Source organism: Pongo abelii, chromosome 10 (genome assembly GCF_028885655.2).
Source record: "Pongo abelii isolate AG06213 chromosome 10, NHGRI_mPonAbe1-v2.0_pri, whole genome shotgun sequence".
NCBI classification, from domain to species: domain Eukaryota; kingdom Metazoa; phylum Chordata; class Mammalia; order Primates; family Hominidae; genus Pongo; species Pongo abelii.
In genome coordinates this window covers 15,134,001-15,156,069 of record NC_071995.2, presented here as the reverse complement: position 1 = coordinate 15,156,069, position 22,069 = coordinate 15,134,001, and the positions used below count along the sequence as shown (strand labels likewise).

Here is a 22,069-nt window from a genome sequence, read left to right as displayed (position 1 = left end):
TTAAAGAAAAATGCCAAATACAATAATATTTTATACCTTTACAGTTGAGAGTTTTGCAAAACCAAGCATCAACACTTACAGTATGCACTTGTGGTGGTCGGTGATGCACTGTGAGCTGAGGTCCTGTTGATCCCAGGGTTAGTCCATTGTTTACAACATATGTGGTTGTTTGAGGCACTCGAACTGTAACACCTACAAACCAACAAAAAAATTACAGGATAAAATGATAATTCTATTGTAAATTTGGTGGAAAACTGATTAAATATTTGAAGGCAGTGAAGCAATGTTTTCAAGATTCGAAAGGAAAGATATTTCTAACCCAGAGGTCCTGTTCGTATTTAGCCAAGCTGTCAACTAGCCTGTGGATAAAAAAACTTTCTTACATGCAAGCACTAAAAAAAAAATTCTAACTACCACAAACCCTTTCTCAGATAGTCAATGGAGAATATGTGCCACCAGTATGTGAGAAAATAAAGAGAAAAACATGAGACACAAGCAACAGGAGGTCCAGCACAGGGAGAAATAAATGGATCATTACCAGAACTATGAACAAAATCCTAGAACACTGGTTGTGTACCACATGTAAAAGGCAAATGGCCATAATGGAGCAGTGTGACTCAAAAGACAGACAAACTGGGAGTATCTTCATAAAAATCTCTGCAGTCTCATCTTTTCAACCAGGACAGAAAGCCAGAATAAGTCATCCTTGCCATGTATTAATTAGGTTCCTCTCATTTTCTCCATGCCCAGCAATTTGGTTGAGGATACTCACTTCACCCCACAGAAAACTGCTGTGACATACACGAGGGAAACAAAGATAGAAAATTTAGAGCCACCTACTGCCCTAACCATATTCCTGCCATTTATTCAGTACCCGGCCCATGCTGTAGTTCGGCCTAGCTCCTGGACTATAGTGAGCCAAGTTTCCCAGAACTCATTTCTAACCTTGTTGATTAATTTTCCCAGACAACGCTCTTGTAAACTTGAGAGAGTTGAAGCCAAACTATGATCCAGGGACTCCAATCAGTTTATTTTCTAATGACAGCATTACTGTGTTTCTTTAAACAGCTATATTTTCCCTTGCTATCACATTTTGCAAAACTACAACATATGTGTGATGGTTAATACTGAGTGTCAACTTGATTAGATTGAAGGACACAAAGTATTAACCCTGGGTGGATCTGTGAGGATGTTGCCAAAAGAGATTAACATTTAAGTCAGTGGACTGGGGAAGGCAGATCCACCCTTCATCTGGTGGGCACAATCTAATCAGCTGCCAGAAAATATAAAGCAGGCAGAAAAACGTGAAAAGGAGAGACAGGCTTAGCCTTAGCCTCCCAGCCTACATCTTTTTCCTGTGCTGGATGCTTCTTGCCCTGGAACACTGGCCTCCAAGATCTTCAGTTTTGGGACTCAGACTGGCTTCCTTGCTCCTCAGCTTGCAGACAGCCTATATTGTGTGCGATCTCGTCTTTTTTTTTTTTTTTTTTGAGACAGAGTCTGGCTCTGTTGCCCAGGCTGGAGTGCAGTGGCATGATCTCAGCTCACTGCAACCTCCGCCTCCTGGGCTCAAGGGATTCTCCTGCCTCAGCCTCCCGAGTAGGTGAGATTACAGGCTTGTGCCACCACGCCCAGCCAATTTCTGTATTTTTGGTAGGGATGAGGTTTCACGATGTTGGCCAGGCTCATCTCGAACTCCTGACCTCAAGTGATCTGCCTGCCTTGGCCTCCCATACTGCTGGGATTACAGGAGTGAGCTACCATGCCCAGTCTATTGTGGGAACTTCTGATTATGTAAATTAATACTTAATAAACTCCCCTTTATATATATAAACATTTACTATATATAAAGTATGTATTTTACATATATTTAATATTTATATATAATTAAAAGATATACTGTATATATAAAGTAGTAGGATATAAAGTATATATACTATTAGTTTATATGTAGTATATATTTTATGTATATACCCGATTAGTTTAATACATATATAATATATAAAATATATATATCCTATTAGTTTATATATAGTATATATTATATGAATACTATATACAGGATACGTATATATATATACACACACACACACACACACACACATACATATATATATATATATATTCTATTAGCTCTGTCCCTCTAGAGAACCCTAATTCAGATTTTGGTGCCAGGAATGGGGTCCAGAGGAACAGAGTATTAAGAATGGAGTTCTTTCATTGGTTTTGGGGTTTCTGGAGTTGGCTGCTTAATGTGATTAGACCCAAAAATGTTAAAAATTCTATTGCTAATAGTATAGAGAACACTGATAGTCCCTGGTGTGAACTGTTTAGAGAGTTATGCAAAATAAATGCATTTGACACTCCTGATTCACTGCTTGTGGGAAGCAAGGAGTTTAGTGACTCTATACATAATACCTTGGACCATATGTGGAGAACCAAGGAACATAATGAAGCTGGTCAGTTGCTCCTAAGTGCAGTGGACAAAGTGATGAAAGAAAATGATGAACTCAAGGATTCTGTCTCTCAGCTTCAGAAGAAGATACTGAGGTTCAAAACTGCTACGATTGCCCTGAATGAGTCTTATCTCCTGTAGAGAGAGAGCTGAAGTTGTGGAAAAACAGACACAAGCTGTTATCATGCGAGTGTCTGACCTGCAACGAAAGATACATGCCAGCCTTGCCAAGTGTCTACTGTTGAAGTGAGAGCATTGACTGGAAAAGAATGGGACCCTGAAACTTGGAATGGGGGTGTGTGGAAGCACTCTGATGAAGCTGGGGACACTGAGTTTGTAAATTCTGATGAAGCTTTTTTGCCAGAAAGAACAGCTTCCCCATCCCCAGTAGTGGCAACATCCACTCCCTGACCCATGCTGCCATCAGTCTTTCCAACTTTGTCTGAGGAAATAAAGCCTGTGATATGTGAGGCAACAGTGATGGCTGCCCCTGAGGCAGTTGCTAGGCAAGACAATGTTGATTCTTCTCAGAAGCCACTCCAAACACCTCTCTTTGCTTCTAGATGTATAACTACACTAAAGTACTGGTGGGCCCCTAGAGGTGAGGTTGAAGGTGTGACCTATGAGGAGGCAGGCTACACTCAAAAGAGAACTGTTTTGAGTTCTTTAATTCAAATATACAGAAATCTGGAGAACAGGCATGGGGATGGATATTAAGGGTATGAAATTATGGTGGAAGGAACAAAGTTGGATCAGGCTGAATTTCTTGATTTGGGCCCACTAAGTAGGGACTCTGCATTTAATGTTGCAGCTCAGGGAGTTAAAAAAGGTTCTAGTAGGTTATTTGCTTGGTTAGTTGAAATAAGGATTAAAAGATGGCACACTGTGAGTGAGCTGGAAATGATTTATCTCCCTTGGTTAATGTAGAGGAAGGGATCCAAAGACCAAGGAGATTGGGATGGTAGAGTGAATCAGTCACTTTAGAGCTAGTCATCCCAGCTGGGAGGGTCCAGAAGATATACCCTTGACCAATGCCTTGCGAAACAGATTTGCGAGGGCAGCACCTGTATCTTTGAAGAGCCCTCTAATTGCTCGACTCTATATGTCAGATCTAACAGTGGGAACCACAGTCACTCAACTACAAAATTTAAATATCATGGAAATAACTGGATCCGGAGTTGGCAGGGGCCAAGTGGTGGCACTCAACTGTCAAAGGCAACGTGGGTATAGCTACCATAATGGACAGCACAGGCAAAGTGGCAATCAGAAGAGTCTGACTTGTATAGATCTCTGGCATTGGCTAATTAATCACAGTGTTCCTAAAGATGAAACTGATAGGAAGCCTACTGCAGTCCTACTTAATTTATACAACCAGAAAGCTTCTAGGTCAAATGGACAAAAGACCAAATTGAATAATAAAAACAGAATGATGACCCCTCAATCAATTTCCAGACTTCAGCCAGTTTACAGACCAAGAACCCCTTGAATGAAGGGGAGGCCTGGTCCCCTTGAGGAAAGACCCCCCTACATTCCTGACAATTTATGCAGCGAATCTTTCTCCCATCCTTCCCCAAGGAGATCTCTGGCCTTTTACCAGGGTAACTGTGCATTGCAGAAAAGGAAATGATCACACATTTCAGGGACTACTGAACACTGGTTCTGAGCTGACATTGATCCCTGGAGACCCAAAGCATCATTGTGGTCCTCCAGTTAAAAGTACAGGCTTATGGAGGTCAGATAATTAATGGAATTTTATCTCAGGTCTGACTTACAGTGGGTCCAGTGGATTCCTGGATTCATCCTGTGGTCATTTCCCCACTGCCAAAATGCATAATTGGCATTGACATACTTAGCAGCTGGCAGAACCACCACATTGGCTCCTTGACTGGTAGGGTGAGGGCTACTATGGTGGGAAAGGTCAAATGGAAGCCATTAGAGCTGCCTCTAAAAAACAGTAAATCAAAAACTATATCCCATCCCTGGAGGTACTGAGGAGATTAGTGCCACCATCAAGGACTTGAAAGATGCAGGGGCAGTGCTTGCCACCACATCCCCATTCAGTTCTCCCATGTGGCCTATGCAGAAGACAGACGGATCATGGAGAATGGCAGTGGATTACTGTAAACTTAATCAAGTGGTGACTCTAATTGCAGCTGCTGTACCAGATATGGTTTCATTCCTTGAGAAAATTAACACATCTCCTAGTACCTGGTGTGCAGCCATTGACTTGGCAAATCCTTTTTCTCCATTTCTGTCCATAAGACCCCAGAAGCAATTTGCCTTCAGTGGGCAAAGACAGCAATATACCTTTACTGTCTTACCTCAGGGGTGTATCAACTCTTCAGCTTTGTGTCATTATCTTATTCAGAGAGACCTTGATCATTTTTTGCTCCTGCAAGATACCACACTGCTCCATTACATTGATGACATTATTCTGATTGGGTCAAGTAGGCAAGAAGTAGCAAAAACACTGGACTTATTGGTGAAAGATTTGTGTGCCAGAGGATGGGAAATAAATCTGACTAAATTCAGGATCTTCTACCTCAGTAAAATTTCTAGGGGTCCAGTGATGTGGGGCCTGTCAACACATTCCTGTTAAGGTGAAAGACTAGTTGCTGCCTTTGGCCCTTCCTATAACCAAGAAATAAGCACAACATCTAGTGGACCTATTTGGATGTTGGAGGCAACACATTCCTCATTTGGGTGTGTTACTCCAGCCCATTTATTGAGTGACCTTGAAAGGCTGCCAGTTTTGAGTGTGGTCCAGAACAGGAGAAGACTCTGCAACAGGTCCATGCTACTGGGCAAGCTGTTCTGCCACTTGGACCATATGACCCAGCAGATTCAATGGTGCTTGAGGTGTGAGGGGCAGAGACGGATGCTGTCAGAGCCTTTGGCAGGACCCCATAGGTGAATCATGGTGGAGGCCTCCAGGATTTTGGAGCAAAGCCCTGTCATCTTTTGTAAGTAACTACTCTCCTTTTGAGAGACAGCTCTTGGCCTGTTAACTGGGCTTTGGTGGAAACTGAACATTTGACTATGGGTCATCAAGTCACCATGTGACCTGAGATGACTATCATGAACTGGGTGCTTTCTGACCCATTTAGCCACAAAGTGGGTCATGCACAGCAGCATTCCATCATCAAATGGAAGTGGTATATATGTGATTGGGTTCGAGCAGGTGCCAAAGGCACAAGTAATTTACATGAGGAAGTGGCTCAAATGCCCGTGTCTCCCCTCTGATACCCTGCCTTGTCTTCCCCAGCCTGCACCAATGGCCTCATGGGGAGTCCCTATGATCACTTGACAGTGGAAGATTAAGACTAGGGCCTGGTTCACAGATGGTTCTGCACCATATGCAGGCACCACTGGCAAGTGCACAGCTGCAGCACTACAGTCCCTTTCTAGGACATCCCTGAAGAACAGCAGTGAAGGAACATCTTCTCAGTGGGCAGAACTTGGAGCAGTGCACCAGGCTGTGTGCTTTGCTTAGAAAGAGAAATGGCTAGATGTGTGATTATATAGATTCATGGGCTGTAGCCAATGGTTTGGCTAGATGGTCAGGGACTTGGAAGAAGCATGATTACAAAATTAGTGACAAAGAAATTTGGGGAAGAGCTCTGTGCATGGACCTCTTTAAGTGGTCAAAAACTGTGAAGGCATTTGTATTCCCTGTGAATGCTCACCAACAGGTAACCTCAGCAGAGGAGGATATTAATAATCAAGTCGATAGGATGACCCGTTCTGTGGACACCACCCGGCCTCTATCCGCAGCCACCCGTGTCATTGCCCAATGGGCTCATGAACATAGTAGCCATGGTGGCAGTGATGGAGGTGATGCCTGGGCTCAGCAACATGGACTTCCACTTACCAAGGCTGACCTGGCTATGGCTACTGCCGAGTACCCAATATGCCAGCAGAAGAGACCAACACTGAGCCCTCGATCGGGCATGCCATTCCTCGGGGTGATCAGCTAGCTACCTGGTGGCAGGTTAATTATATTGGACCTCTTCCATCATGGAAAGGGAAGAGGTTTGTCCTCCCTGGAATAGACATATACTCAAGATATGGGTTTGCCTATGCTGCACACAATGCTTCTGCCAAGACTACTATCCACGGACTCACACAATGCCACGGTATTCCACACAGCATTGACTCTAACCAAGGCACTCACTGTACAGCTGGGTAAGTGCAGCAGTGGGCTCATGCTCATGGAATTCACTGGTCTTACCATGTTCCCCATTGTCCTGAAGCAGCTGGATTTACAGAATGGTGGAATGGCCTTTTGAAGTCACACTTACAACGCCAACTAGGTGACAATACTTTGCAAGTCTGGGGCAAAATTCTCCAGAAGGCCGTGTATGCTCGGAATCAGCGTCCAATATATGGTGCTGTTTCTCCCATAGGCAGGATTCATGGGTCCAGGAATCAGGGGGTGGAAGTGGTACCACTCACCTTCACCCCTAGGGATCCACTAGCAAAATTTTTGCTTCCTGTTTCTGCGACATTACGTTCTGCTGGCCTAGAGGTCTTAGTTCCAGAGGGAGGAATGCTCCCACCAGGAGACAAAATGATTCCATTAAACTGGAACTTAAGATTGCCACCTGGACACTTTGGGATCCTCTTACCTTTAAGTGAACAGGCTAACAAGGGAGTTAGTGTTGGCTGTGGTGACTGTCCTGGACTGCCAAGAAGAAATCAGTCTACTGTTCCACAATGGAGGTAAGGAAGAGCATACATGGAATAGAGGAGATCCATTAAGGCGTCTGTTAGTATTACCATGCCCTGTGATTGAGGTCAACAGGAAACTACAACAGCCCAATCTAGGCAGCACTAAAAATGGCCCAGGCCCCTCAGGAATGAAGGATTGGGTCACTCCACCAGGAGTAAAACCACTACCAGATGAGGTGCTTGCTGAAGGCAAAGAGACTACAGAATGGGTAGTAGAAAAAGGTAGTCATCAATACCAGCTACTACCATGTGACCAGTTGCAGAAATGGGGACTGTAATTGTCATGAGTATTTCCTCCTTCTTTTGCTAAAAACATGTTTGTGCATGTATGCACTTGTACAAACAAAATATCTTTATTTCCTTTTCCTTCATCATGTGACATAAGATTTATTGACTTCCTATCAACATTTAAGTATTGTTAACTTTATGTAATAGTATTTGGCTTGGGGATTGCTGCGTTTCTGGTTGTACAAAGGATAATTGTATTATGTTAGGCCTAAGTATGGTCTTATTACTCTCTTTATTTGAAGGCTGTGTATGATATTAGGAAATGTATATGGGTTCCGGTTGACAAAGGGTACACTCGTGATGGTTAATACTAAATGTCACTTGATTGGATTGAGGGACACAAAGTATTAATCCTGGGTGTGTCTGTGAGGGTGCTGCCAAAAGAGATTAACATTTGAGTCAGTGGGCTGGGGAAGGCAGATCCACCCTTCATCTGGTGGGCACAATCTAATCAGCTGCCAGCAAATATAAAGCAGGCAAAAAAAACATGAAATGAAGAGACTGGTCTAGCCTCCCAGCCTACATCTTTCTCCCCTGCTGGATGCTTCCTACCCTGAAACATCGGCCTCCAAGTTCCTCAGTTGTGGGTGTCAGACTGGCTTTCCTTGCTCCTAAGCTTGGAGATAGACTATTGTGGGATCTTGTGATCGTGTTAATATTTAATAAACTACTCTTTATATTATAGATAGATATAAAAATATACTATATCTATAAATTAATAGGATATGTGTGTGTGCGTGTGTGTGCGTGCGTCTTATTAGTTCTGTCCCTTTAGAGAACCCTGACTAATTCAGATTTTGGTATCAGGATTGGGGGTCTAGAAGAACCGAATATTAAGGATGGAGTTCTTTCATTGGTTTTGGGGTTTCTGGAGTTGGCTGCTTAATATGATTAGACCCACAAATGCTAAGGACTCCACTTCTAGTAGTATAAAGAACACTGATAGTACCTGGCGTGAACTGTTTAGAAAGTTATGCAAAATAAATGCATTTCACACTCCTGAATCACCGCTTGTGAGAGGCAAGGAGTTTAGTGACTCTACACACGATACCTTGGACCATATGTGGAGAACCAAGGAACATAATGAAACTGGTCGGTTCCTGCTAAGTTCAGGGGACAAAGTGATAAAAGAAAATGATGAACTCAGGGATTCTGTCTCCTGGCTTCTGAAGCAAATACTGAGCCTGAAATCTGCTAAGATTGCCCTGAGTGAGAGACAGTTATCTCCTATACAGAAAGAGCTGAAATTGTAGAAAAACAGACACAAGCTCTTATCATACAATTGGCTAACCTACAACAAAAGAGGCATGCACCAGACTCACCAGGTGCCTACAGTTAAAGTGAGGGCATTGATTGGAACAGCTTCCCTACACCCAGTGGGGGCAACATACCCTCCCTGACCTGTGCTGCCATCAGTCTTTCCAACTTTGTCTGAGGAGATAAAGCCTGTGATATGTGAGGCAACAGTGATGGCCTCCTCTGAGGCAGTTGCCAGGCAAGACAATGTTGATTCTTCTCAGGAGCCACTCCAACCACCTCTCTTTGCTTCTAGACGTATAACTACACTAAAGTACTGGTGGGCCCCTAGAGGTGAGGTTGAAGGTGTGACCTATAAGGCGGTATGCTACACTCAGAGAACTGTTTTGAGTTCTCTAATTTACATAAACAGAAATCTAGAGAACAGGCATGGGGATGGATATTAAGGGTATGAGAGTATGGTGGAAGGAACAAAGTTGGATCAGGTTGAATTTCTTGATTTGGGCCCACTAAGTAGGGACTCTGCATTTAATGTTGCAGCTCAGGGAGTTAAAAAAAAAAGGTTCTAATAGATTATTTGCTAGGTTAGTTGAAATAAGGATTAAAAGATGGCACACTGTGAGTGAGCTGGAAATGATTTATCTCCCTTGGTTAATGTAGAGGAAGGGATCCAAAGACCAAGGAGACTGGGATGGTAGAGTGAATCAGTCACTTTAGAGCTAGTCATCCCAGCTGGGAGAGTCCAGAAGATATACCCTTGACCAATGCCTTGCGAAACAGATTTGTGAGGGCAGCACCTGTATCTTTGAAGAGCCCTCTAATTGCTCGTCTCTGTATGTCAGATCTAACTGTGGGAACTGTAGTCACTCAACTACAAAATTTAAATACAATGGAAATAACTGGATCCTAAGTTGGCAGGGGCCAACTGCCGGCACTCAACTGTCAAAGGCAATGTGGGTGTAGCTACCGTAATGGACAGCAGAGGCAAAGTGGCAGTTAGAAAAGTCCGACTTGTATAGAGCTCTAGCACTGGCTAATTAATCACAGTGTTCCTAGAGATGAAACTGATAGGAAGCCTACTGCATTCCTACTTAATTTATACAACCAAAAAACTTCTAGGTTGATGGAACAAAAGACTACATTGAATAATAAAAACAGAGAATTATGACCCCTCAGTCAATCTCTAGACTTGAGCCAGTTTACAGACCAAGAACCCCTTGAATGAAGGGGAGGCCTGGTCCCCTTGAGGAAAGACCCCACTACATTCCTGACAATTTATGCAGCGAATCTTTCTCCCATCCTTCCCCAAGGAGATCTCTGGCCTTTTACCAGGGTAACTGTGCATTGCAGAAAAGGAAATGATCACACATTTCAGGGACTACTGAACACTGGTTCTGAGCTGACATTGATCCCAGGAGACCCAAAGCATCATTGTGGTCCTCCAGTTAAAAGTACAGGCTTATGGAGGTCAGATAATTAATGGAATTTTATCTCAGGTCTGACTTACAGTGGGTCCAGTGGATTCCTGGATTCATCCTGTGGTCATTTCCCCACTGCCAAAATGCATAATTGGCATTGACATACTTAGCAGCTGGCAGAACCACCACATTGGCTCCTTGACTGGTAGGGTGAGGGCTACTATGGTGGGAAAGGTCAAATGGAAGCCATTAGAGCTGCCTCTAAAAAATAGTAAATCAAAAACTATATCCCATCCCTGGAGGTACTGAGGAGATTAGTGCCACCATCAAGGACTTGAAAGATGCAGGGGCAGTGCTTGTCACCACATCCCCATTCAGTTCTCCCATGTGGCCTATGCAGAAGACAGACGGATCATGGAGAATGGCAGTGGATTACTGTAAGCTTAATCAAGTGGTGACTCTAATTGCAGCTGCTGTACCAGATACGGTTTCATTCCTTGAGAAAATTAACATGTCTCCTAGTACCTGGTGTGCAGCCATTGACTTGGCAAATCCTTTTTCTCCATTTCTGTCCATAAGGCCCACCAGAAGCAATTTGCCTTCAGTGGGCAAAGACAGCAGTATACCTTTACTGTCTTACCTCAGGGGTGTATCAACTCTCCAGCTTTGTGTCACAATCTTATTCAGAGAGACCTTGATCGGTTTTTGCTCCTGCAAGGTATCACACTGCTCCGTTACACTGATGACACTATTCTGATTGGATCAAGTGAGCAAGAAGTAGCAAAAACACTGAACTTATTGATGAGACATTTGCGTGCCAGAGGATGGGAAATAAATCCAACTAAATGCAGGGACCTTCTACCTCAGTAAAATTTCTAGGGTCCAGTGGTATGGGGCCTTCTAAGGTGAAAGACTAGTTGCTGCATTTGGCCCTTCCTACAACCAAAAAAGAGGCACAACATCTAGTGGGCCAATTTAGATTTTGGAGACAACACATTCCTCATTTGGGTGTGTTACTCCAGCCCATTTATTGAGTGACCTGAAAGGCTGCCAGTTTTGAGTGTGGTCCAGAACAGGAGAAGACTCTGCAACAGGTCCATGCTACTGAGCAAGCTGCTCTGCCACTTGGACCATATGACCCAGCAGATTCAATGGTGCTTGAGGTGTGAGGGGCAGAGATGGATGCTGTCAGAGCCTTTGGCAGGACCCCACAGATGAATCACAGTGGAGGCCTCCAGGATTTTGGAGCAAGGTCCTGCCATCTTTTGCAGGTAACTACTCTCCTTTTGAGAGACAGCTCTTGGCCTGTTAACTGGGCTTTGGTGGAAACTGAACATTTGACTATGGGTCATCAAGTCACCATGTGACCTGAGATGACTATCATGAACTGGGTGCTTTCTGACCCATTTAGCCATAAAGTGGGTCATGCACAGCAGCATTCCATCATCAAATGGAAGTGGTATGTATGTGATTGGGCTCGAGCAGGTGCCGAAGGCACAAGTAATTTACATGAGGAAGTGGCTCAAATGCCCATATCTCCACTCCTGTCACCCTGCGTTCTCTTCCCCAGCCTGTACTGATAGCCTCACAGGGGTCCCTATGATCACTTGACAGCGGAACAGACGACTAGGGCCTGGTTCACAGATGGTTCTGCACCATATGCAGGCACCACTGTAAAGTGCACAGCTGCAGCACTACAGCCCCTTTCTAGGACATCCCTGAAGGACACTGGTGAAGGGAAATCTTCCCAGTTGGCAGAACCTCAAGCAGCACACCTAGTTGTGCACTTTGCTTGGAAGGATAGATGGCCAGATGCATGATTATATATATTTATGGGTTGTAACAAAAACTGTGAAGATATTTGTATCCTTTGTGAGTGCTCACCAACGGGTGACCTCAGCAGAGGAGGATATTAATAATCCAGTTGATAGAATGACCCGTTCTGTGGACACCACTCAGCCTCTTTCCCCAGCCACCCCTGTCATCGCCCAAAGGGCCCATGAACAAAGTAGCCATGGTGGCAGTGATGGAGGCGATGCCTGGGCTCAGCAACATGGACTTCCACTTACCAAAGCTGACCTGACTATGGCCATTGCTGAGTGCCCAATTCGCCAGCAGCAGAGAACAATACTGAGCCCTCGATACAGCACACCACTCCTCGGGGTGATCAGCTAGCTACCGGGTGGCAGGTTGATTATACTGGACCTCTTCCATCATGGAAAGGGAAGAGGTTTGTCCTCCCTGGAATAGACACTCCGGATATGGGTTTGCCTATGCTGCACACAATGCTTCTGCCAAGACTATTATCCATGGACTCACAGAATGCCTTATCCACCGTCATGGCATTCCACACAGCACTGCCTCTGACCAAAGCACTCATTTCATGGCTAAAGGAGTGCGGCAGTGGGCCCGTTCTCATGGAATCCACTGGTCTTACCATGTTCCCCTTTGTCTCGAAGCATTCAAAAGGAATGGACTTTTGAAGTCACAATTACAACCCCAACCAGGTGACAGTATTTTGCAGGGCTGGGGCAAAGTTCTCCAGAAGGCCGTGTATGCTCGGAATCAGCGTCCAATATATATGGTGCTGTTTCTCCCATAGGCAGGATTCATGGGTCCAGGAATCAGGGGGTGGAAGTGGAAGTGGTACCACTCACCTTCACCCCTAGGGATCCACTAGCAAAATTTTTGCTTCCTGTTCTTGCGTCATTACGTTCTGCTGGCCTAGAGGTCTTAGTTTCAGAGGGAGGAACGCTCCCACCAGGAGACACAATGATTCCATTAAACTGGAACTTAAGATTGCCACCTGGACACTTTGGGCTCCTCTTACCTTTAAGTCAACAGGCTAAAGAAGGAATTAGTGTTGGTTGTGGTGACTGTCCCGGACTACCAAGAAGAAGTTAGTCTACTGCTCCATGATGGAGGTAAGGAAGAGTATGCATGGAATACAGGAGATCCATTAAGGCGTCTGTTAGTATTACTATGCCCTGTGATTAAGGCCAATAGGAAACTACAGCAGCTCAATCTAGGCAGCACTAAAAATACTCAAGAATGAAGGTTTGGGTCATTCCACCAGGAATAAACCACGACCAGTTGAGGTGCTTGCTGAAGGCAAAGAGAACACAGAATGGGTAGTAGAAGAAGGTAGTCATCAATACCAGCTACAACCACGTGACCAGTTGCCAACTCAGGGACTGTAATTGTCATGAGTATTTCCTCCTTCTTTTGCTAAAAACATGTTTGTGCATGTATACACTTGTAAAAGAAAGTATCTTTATTTCCTTTTCCTTCATCATGTAACATAAAATTTATTGACTTCCTATCAACATTTAAGTATTCTTAACTTTATGTAATAGTATTTGGCTTGCGGATTGGTGCGTTTCTGGTTGTACAAAGGATAGTTGTATTATGTTAGGTTTAATTATGGCCTTATTACTCTCTTTATTTGAAGAATATGTACGATCTGAGGAGATGTGTATGGATTCAAGTTGACAAGGGGTGGATTTGTGATGGTTAACACTGAATGTCAACTTGATTGAAGGATACAAAATAGTGATCCTGGGTGTGTCTGTTAGGGTGTTGCCAAAAGAGATTAACATTTGAGTCAGTGGGCTGGGGAAGGCAGATCCACCTTTATTCTGGTGTGCACAATCTAATCAGCTGTCAATGAATACAAAGCAGGCAGAAAATGGGCTGGAGAAGGCAGATCCACCTTTAATCTGGCGGGCACAATCTAATCAGCTGTCAATGAATACAAAGCAGGCAGAAAAACATGAAATGGAGAGACTGGCTAGCCTTCCAGCCTACATCTTTCCCCTGTGCTGGATGCTTCCTGCCCTTCGACACTGGACTCCAAATTCTTCAGTTTGGGGATTCAGTCTGGCTTTCCTTGCTCAGCTTGCAGACAGCCTATTGAGGGACCTTGTGATCGTGTAATAAACTCCCCTTTACATATCTATTTATCCTGTTAGTTCTGTCCTCTAGAGAACCCTAGTATGTTTAAATGATATCAATTTTGGTGGCAAAATCATAAAGAAAAGCAGAATGACTAATAGAAAAGTAGGAACAGTGGTTACCTTTGATGGAAAGGAAAAGGGATGTAGTCAAGACAGGAATACAAGACTACTTACAGGATACTGAAAAATTTCTACTTCTTAACCTGATGAAGAGTTCATATGTAGTTCATTTTTTTATTTTTCTTTACTTTAAAGTTTAAATATGCCTTTTATATAAGCTTGTGTTTATGTGATATATCCTACTACTGCTTATATACATGTGGTTAATATATAATTTTAAAATGTCATATACATATGTAACATGCATGTAAGATATATGTAACATATGTATGTAACTAATATATGATATATACAGGAAACTACAAGCTTTCTTTAACATTTTCCCTTCTTTTCTCAGCCACTTTCCATATCTTTAAGACTCTCATTGAAGGCTATCCTTTACCATGATTTCCATCATCTGGGGTAAATCACAATTGACCATTCCCACTCTAATTAGGTAAGGTGTTTCTTAATAGAGTAGAGAATACACCAATATCAAATTGTGTACTGTACTAATACAGGTCATAAATAAAGTTAAATTGAAGACAACACTCAGAGCACAAATCAACTAGTATACATGAACAATTTTCTCTGTTTAACTCTCCTAAGGGAAGAAAAATAATAATAGATTAGTTTTGGTTATACTGCCATTTCTTTTTTAAAAACTATTTTTTAATTGACAAAAATTATATATATTTATGGTATACAACATGTCTGAAATATGCATACATTGCAGAATGGCTAAATCTAGCTAACTGACATATGCATGATCTCACATACTTACCTTTTTTGTGTGTGGTGACAATACTTAAAATCTGCTCTATCAGCTATTTTCAAGAATATACTACATTGATTTTAACTATACTATAGTTTCTATGTTGTAGTACAGATCTCTTGAACTTATAACAGTACTTTTATAATATGACATTATAAGAAATTTTTGCAAAATTTAACATTATTATATGCCATTCCAACTAAATGCTGAAGAGAACTACATGTATCTTGGGGCCATATACAAGAAAAATCTCTTACTATTTTGGGGATTGACCTGCCGAACAGCAGGAGCCTGCATAACAGTTCCTCGCAAGGGAGCCTGAGCTGGTGGTGCAGGAAGAGTTGTATAAACCACCTGGTGGTTTGCAGGAGCTCTTGGTACAGGGAGTCTTGTGGTCACCTGAGTTACTGGACGATGTGTTACATTCACGGTAGTTGGAGCTAATGCAAGGCAGAAAAAGATATTAAGAATACAGTAAATTCTACGTTAAGCAAACAGTATTAAATGGCAGTTATCTTTGCATAAAATCTAATTAACTAATAAAGACAGAAATAGAAATAACAGTCTCCTTTTATGATCTTCTAAGATAAAAATGATAGGGTCAATAAACATTAATAATATTAAAATCCAAGCTTCAGAGGAAAAGAACATCTCCACCACATCCAATTCCCTTCCCACTCTGGTTTGACCAGATAATAAGCAATGTGAAGATTTTTTTAAAAGGTGCAGACTTAAGAGTATGATGCCACAGGAGTGACTTAAAAGAGAAAAATCTCCTAATTTTAATTGTTCTTAGCAAAGTAGAATCATAAGCCCTCTAGGCCTTCTACCAAGGGGGTGTAAATCCAAAAGAGTATTTTTGTATTCCCAAAGATCAAGAAACTGACTGGCTATTGTTAATTCACATTTATTTTTCAAGTGAGCCAACCTATCTCTTTGACCATTATAATTCACATTTTGTTTAGCTGAACCAATCTCTTTTTTTAAAACAGTAAATAAAACCCATTAAACAACAGACTTCTCCCTTCTCTACTCTGGTATTCCTCCTATTGTATGTTCCAGAAAGCATTAATACTTTGAGTAATGTTAATAAATATTTATCAAAAAATGAGTCATAAACATTCGCTGACAGCATGTATCTATAATAATGATTTTTAGTGACACTTTCTTGTTAACAACTCTCTGAATTAGAATCATATTTTACAAATGACCACGTAGTAACTATATAATAAAAAATAACAAATCAATCTACTTTCTTATGGAAAAAATGGGTCCTATAAAAAAATAAATTTGGAGGAAAATACTGGCTATAACAAAGATAAAACGGTTTCTTTACTAAAGACTCTTTAGTCTTTACAGATCCTAACTTCCAATGTGAGTCTTCAGAAACAGGAAGAAAGAAGAAAGTATTAACAAGAAAGAACACTTATTTCTTCATCTCTTTACTCCCCATTCCATAATCTACACTGCCCCTGGGTTTGAATAATGACATTTCCTTCCAAAATATCTAATTTTGATGACTGTCATTATAACTTTGTATAAATGTAAAGAAAGACAGATAACACAGCTCCCAAGGTTGAACTTACTTATAACTGCCTATTTAGATAGAACAATGGTATTGAAATATGAGAACCAATATAAAATCTACACACCAGAAATAAAGTCACATAAGCACATTCTTTTGCCTGGAAATGTCAACAAGGTAAAATTTATTTTAACTGATAGGAAAGTCTGAATAAGCATCTAGGATTCTGAAATTCAACAAATCTAAACAGTCCCTACCAAAACAACCACACATTTGCTGCATCAACAATAATTTCATAACTCAAAGGTTAATTAACAAATAGTTTGCTAAATCACTATGGAAAATATCCTGATTCCTACAAGATATCTGGTGTTTTAAGTATAAATTTCACTGGATAAAACCCCACTTTAATTCAATGTTTTCCTTAATGAGAAGAGTACTAATATAAGTACTGTGCAGATAAATCTTCAAGCAATGGACTGCTATACAGAAGACAAACCATGTTGATTGGTTTCTGAACAGTTTAGGAGATACACGCTAAATCTTGAAAATTTTGAATTTACAGCTTCTTGAAAGGTAGCAAGCATATGATTCCTGGTGGTAGTGTTAGACTAGTTAAAGCTATTTCAAGATAAGACACATTTAAAAATTCTTGTTTGATAGGTCAGTTATAACTTCTTGGTTACACTCAGAACAAGTCATACGCATCCCTTCCAGAGAAACTACAGTCATTTCTGCCATTTACAGAACATTTGCTGTGGCAGATGACAAATCTGCTAATTTTTAATTTTTTTGTAGAGACGGGGTTTCACTGTGTTGCCCAGGCTGGTCTCAAGAATATAACTCAGAATAATATTATTTTCCACATGCATTAGTAATCACCAGAGTTTTATTGATATGAGGTGAACATTATTTTGTGCAGCCAAGTAACTTTGAGAAACACTTTATATCTTAAATCATTTTTGGAGATTTACATTATAAACTAGCATAGTAAAGGCTCAGAGAAGTCTGCATTAAGAAAAAATCAATTTAGCTTTAAACTCAGCATTTCTCAAGCACATTTAACCATGGAACTTTGTATTCATGAAACACCTGTTAACACTGCAGAATAACTAGGAATATGGTTTACAGTTTCTAAATATTATAACTCAGAATATTATTATTTTGGATATGAATGCTTTTTAAAATTACTTCCATTTTTATTTATATAATGTTAAGTAAATAAATATATACTTTGTCTTTATAAGCATTCTTGACCAGTGCTGCTGCTTAAGACAGTCAGCAAAACTAAGTTATACTGCCTTCAAAAGGACATACACTGTAGTCCTCAAATTAACAATAAGAATATTAATTTTCTGTCTTATCTTTCCACTTAACTCCATAGTCATAGTTCTCTACAGGCAAAACCAAAGCTTCTACTCAATGATTCAACAAATTTACCTGTAGGTAGTAAGTGTATGGTGGTCTGAGATGGTCCACTTGTTGGCACCCCAGATGGTTGAAGAGGCGGTGCTGGTTGTATGGGTTGCAATGGTCGTGACACAGGCTGAGAAGAACTCATGGTTGATACAGGAGTGTGATTTAGCTTTTTGGGGTCTGTTAGTTAAAAGTGAAATATTATGACTGACAAGAAAAAAATTAGGAAATACAAGTCTTTCCTCTATGGACAAATTTTACTTTTGCTTGCCACTTGGGTGTCACATTTACCTCTAAGAGAATAATTTATTTCCATTTTACTTACATGTATTTTTGCTGATTTGAAAACTGAGTTGAGAGCATATGTAATTTGCTGGTGGTTCTATCACAGATTCAAATTCATGTTTACAGAAATTCAGAAATAATCTTACTTGTAAATTCGGTACAATATGTCAACTAGAATAATTCATTACTTGCATAAATATATAATCTACCTACCTATAGGAAGAACACTCTTCTAGACAAATATCTGTAAACCGATGAGTTTTCACTGTGATCTTGAATTTCAATTACTACAATTATTTAGGTTCTTTGATAACAGTTGCTTATCATCACTATATAGTCTTTAAAATAGTCAAAGAATGACTAATCTCAAAAAAGGTCTTCAAAAGCCTATGAAATAAATATTTGCATCTCAGAAAAAACTCTTAAAAACAGGAAACCACTATGAAGATTGTGACCCAAAAGTTTTTCTTTCCAAAATAATCTCCATCAATTTCTGTCCTGTAGAATTCCACACTAAATGTAAATAAAACCCAAGGCTTTAACAATGGATACCTTAATGCCATTGGAAAACAGTGTACTTTAGGAATGTGAGAATTTGAGACAGACCCAAAGGTGGGGCAACAGAAAGACCGCATGAGGCATAGATGCTAGGGAAATGGTGAGAGCACTGAAAACAAACTTTAACTTTTTAATCCAGAATTAAGCCTACCTGTGTCCTCTCAAAAACCTGTATTTGTTTTTTTCTTTAGGGATCCATTATAATAGTCATGGCTGTCTATTAAAAATTAGTGAAAGCAATAGAGATAATGTGAAACTTTTAAAGAATAATCATACTGGCTTGAGTTCAACCCAGATGAAGGATGGCATACATTTCTCAATTCAGTTTTAAATAACAAAACCAACTTTACTGTCATATAATCAGTTGTACAGCTATTTAACTTTTGTTTTCCTAAGCTCAACTAGACTGATTCCCCAAAATATTACTTTTAAAATATTTGAGTGTTTTAGAAAAAAGTAATATCTTTAAGACAGTAAGAAGTAACTCAGCACATATTATATTTTCCATGTGCAATAATCACCAGAGTTTTATAGATATGTAGCTGAACGTTATTCTGTGCAGCCAAGTAAGTTTGAGAAATACTTTATACCTTAAATGATTCTTGGAGATTTACATTATAAATTAGCATAGTAAAGGCTCAGAGAAGTCTGCATTAAGAAAAAAATCAATTTAACTTTAAACTCAGCATTTTCCAAACATATTTAACCATGGAACTTTATATTCATGAAACACCTATTAACACTGCAGAGTAACTAGGAATATGGTTTACAGTTTCTAAATATTATAACTCAGAACATTATTATTTTGGATGTGAACGCTTTTAAAACTTACTTCTATTTTTATTTATATAATGCTAGATAAAAGAAATTAATTCAAATGACCAAAATTAAATGTATACATATATATACAGTATCTACACTGAAACATAAACAGAGACAGAAAAAGAACATTTAATGTAGAGACAGAAGAGGTGGATTTTACTCCCAAGACCCTTACTGAGTCTGAACTGTTTTCTCTAGGGCTAACAAGCCTCCTCAAGTCTAAAATGAGTATTACAGGATTTTTTTTTGCAAGGATCAAGTGAAATAACAGATACAAAAACAGAGGTACTCCAAAAATTACAATATTCTCTTAATTGCTGTTTTCCCCTACACATTGTTCATACTCATTTAAGATTTGATTCTATTCTAATTTTTTTTTTTTTTGAGACAGGGCCTCATTCTGTCACCCAGGATGGAATGCAGTGGCATAAACACAGCTCACGGCAGCCTCAACCTCCCAGGCTCAAGCTCTCCTCCTGCCTCAGCCTCCCATGTAGCTGGGACCACAGACACATGCCATCAGGCCCAGCTAATTTTTAAATTTTTTGTAGAGACGGGGTTTCACTGCATTGCCCAGGCTGGTCTCAAACTCCTGACCTCTTGCCTCAATCCTCCTGCCTTGGCCTCCCAAAGCACTGGGATTACAGGTGTGAGACACTGCACTTGGCCAAATTTTAAAATTCTAATCTAAAAAACTTCCATTCCAAAAAGAACACAAATAAACCAAGCATAATGCCATAAACATCTGTCTTTGTAGAATATTGTACTGTATTAAGACAAAAAAAATGGTATCAAAACGTTCCTTAGTACAATTACTATTGAAGTACCTTGTGAAGCTCCACTCTCTTCATCATCCATTGTGAGATCAATGACACCACTTGAATCACTGCCAGTGGCTTTTCCACTCTGAAAAACAAAACTTCTACATTTTACAAAGAAAACTCTGGCAGATATACGTGTTAAAAAATGAGATGATAAGTGAGGTAAAATGAGACTACTGAGTAACCTGGTTCAATCTGGACCCCTAAATGGCTGTACCTGAATAAACAGAGTTTATCAGACAAATGCCCCAGGATACTCATGTGTTAAAACATCAACTATATGAAATATAATTTTCAAAAGAAATTCAAGACATTTTCTTAAAAAAATTAAGCTATCTGTTGCATACAGCAAATAAGATTAAATACAAACACTATTCATTTTGTGACATTTAAAATGTTGATCAATACTACTCTAAATTACCAATATTAATCCACCACAACACCAAAGGCAATCATTAAAGCTAGAATTGGGTTATAGAAAATAATCTAAATTTTTTTGCCCTAAAAAAACGGTATGGTATACTATGAAATCATATGGTATGCTATGCTATTAACTGCACATCCAAGCTGACCAGTAACCCATCATCCAAAATCATGAGAAATATTAGGATTATAAGAAAAACCTTTAAAACCACATGATAGCAACCAAAAAGGAAGGTAAGACAACATAAACCTAAAGAGCCAGGACTCTGAAGTCAGTGTGTCTTACAGTTCTAACTTATTAGCCACTTGATTCAGATGGGTAATTATCTCAATTTCCAATATTTGAATAATGAGGCTATTGTGAGGATTAATCCAAATGTGTATATAAGGTGCTTAACACCATATATGATACATGACAATTGCTTAATAACTGATAATCACAATTTACTTTGATATATTATACTGAGATCAATTCCAAATGACAAAGGTTTTCATCTGCAAAACTCAAGTTGAGAAATTAAAGAAAATAATGCCTTGACTTTATAATATCCAGGCCCAACCCCAAGACAATAATGCAATTCTAATTCTTATAAATCTTTCTACAATAATGATTTCACAGAAAATGGGTTATTTACAAACACCAAAAATCTATAAAATTCCAAACTAAAAGATCCCAAAAATCGTCAACAAATGTAAAGTAATCTTTCATTACAACATGTTATCATTAAAGTCCAGCTTTGAAAAGTGGAACTAACTTAGGACAAAAAATAAGTCAATACAAACTGACTCTAAGCAGAGCCAGATATTACACCCAGCAGATAAAGACTCGAAAGTAGCTATTAAAAATATGTTTAAAGCCAGGAGCAGTGGCTCATGCCTGTAATCCCAGTACTTTGGGTGGCTGAGGCAGGTGGATCACAAGGTCAGGAGTTCGAGACCAGCCTGGCCAATATAGTGAAATCCCATCTCTACTAAAAATACAAAAATTAGCCAGGCATGGTGGCAGGTGTCTATAGTCCCAGCTACTCGGGAGGCTGAGGCAGGAGAAACGCTTGAACCTGGGAGGTGGAGGTTGCAGTGAGCTGAGATTGCGCCACTGCACTCCAGCCTAGGTGGCAGAGCAAGACTCTATCTCAAAAAAAAAAAAAAAAAAAAATTCAAAGAATTAAAAATAATAATAATGAACACACCAACAGGAAATTTCAAAAGAGAAAAAGAAACTGAAAAAAATAGAAATAAT

General features: G+C 40.1%; 1 protein-coding gene across 9 annotated transcripts in view; it reads right to left on the bottom strand.

The window, feature by feature from the left end:
- Positions 1-22,069, bottom strand: part of ATF7IP (activating transcription factor 7 interacting protein) — a 116,786-nt gene that overhangs the window by 6,558 nt on the left and 88,159 nt on the right. For 8 of the 9 annotated variants that reach the window (XM_024256545.3, XM_024256544.3, XM_054526874.2 and 5 more), the window contains 4 exons: positions 20,413-20,491; positions 17,945-18,100; positions 15,237-15,419; positions 80-192 (listed from right to left, as the gene is read on the bottom strand). In XM_024256545.3, coding sequence (XP_024112313.2) covers positions 80-192; positions 15,237-15,419; positions 17,945-18,100; positions 20,413-20,491 — 531 coding nt within the window. Of the gene's footprint in view, positions 1-79; positions 193-13,762; positions 14,809-15,236; positions 15,420-17,944; positions 18,101-20,412; positions 20,492-22,069 lie in introns of those variants that run through there. The other variant, XM_009247500.4, reaches the window with a different exon arrangement.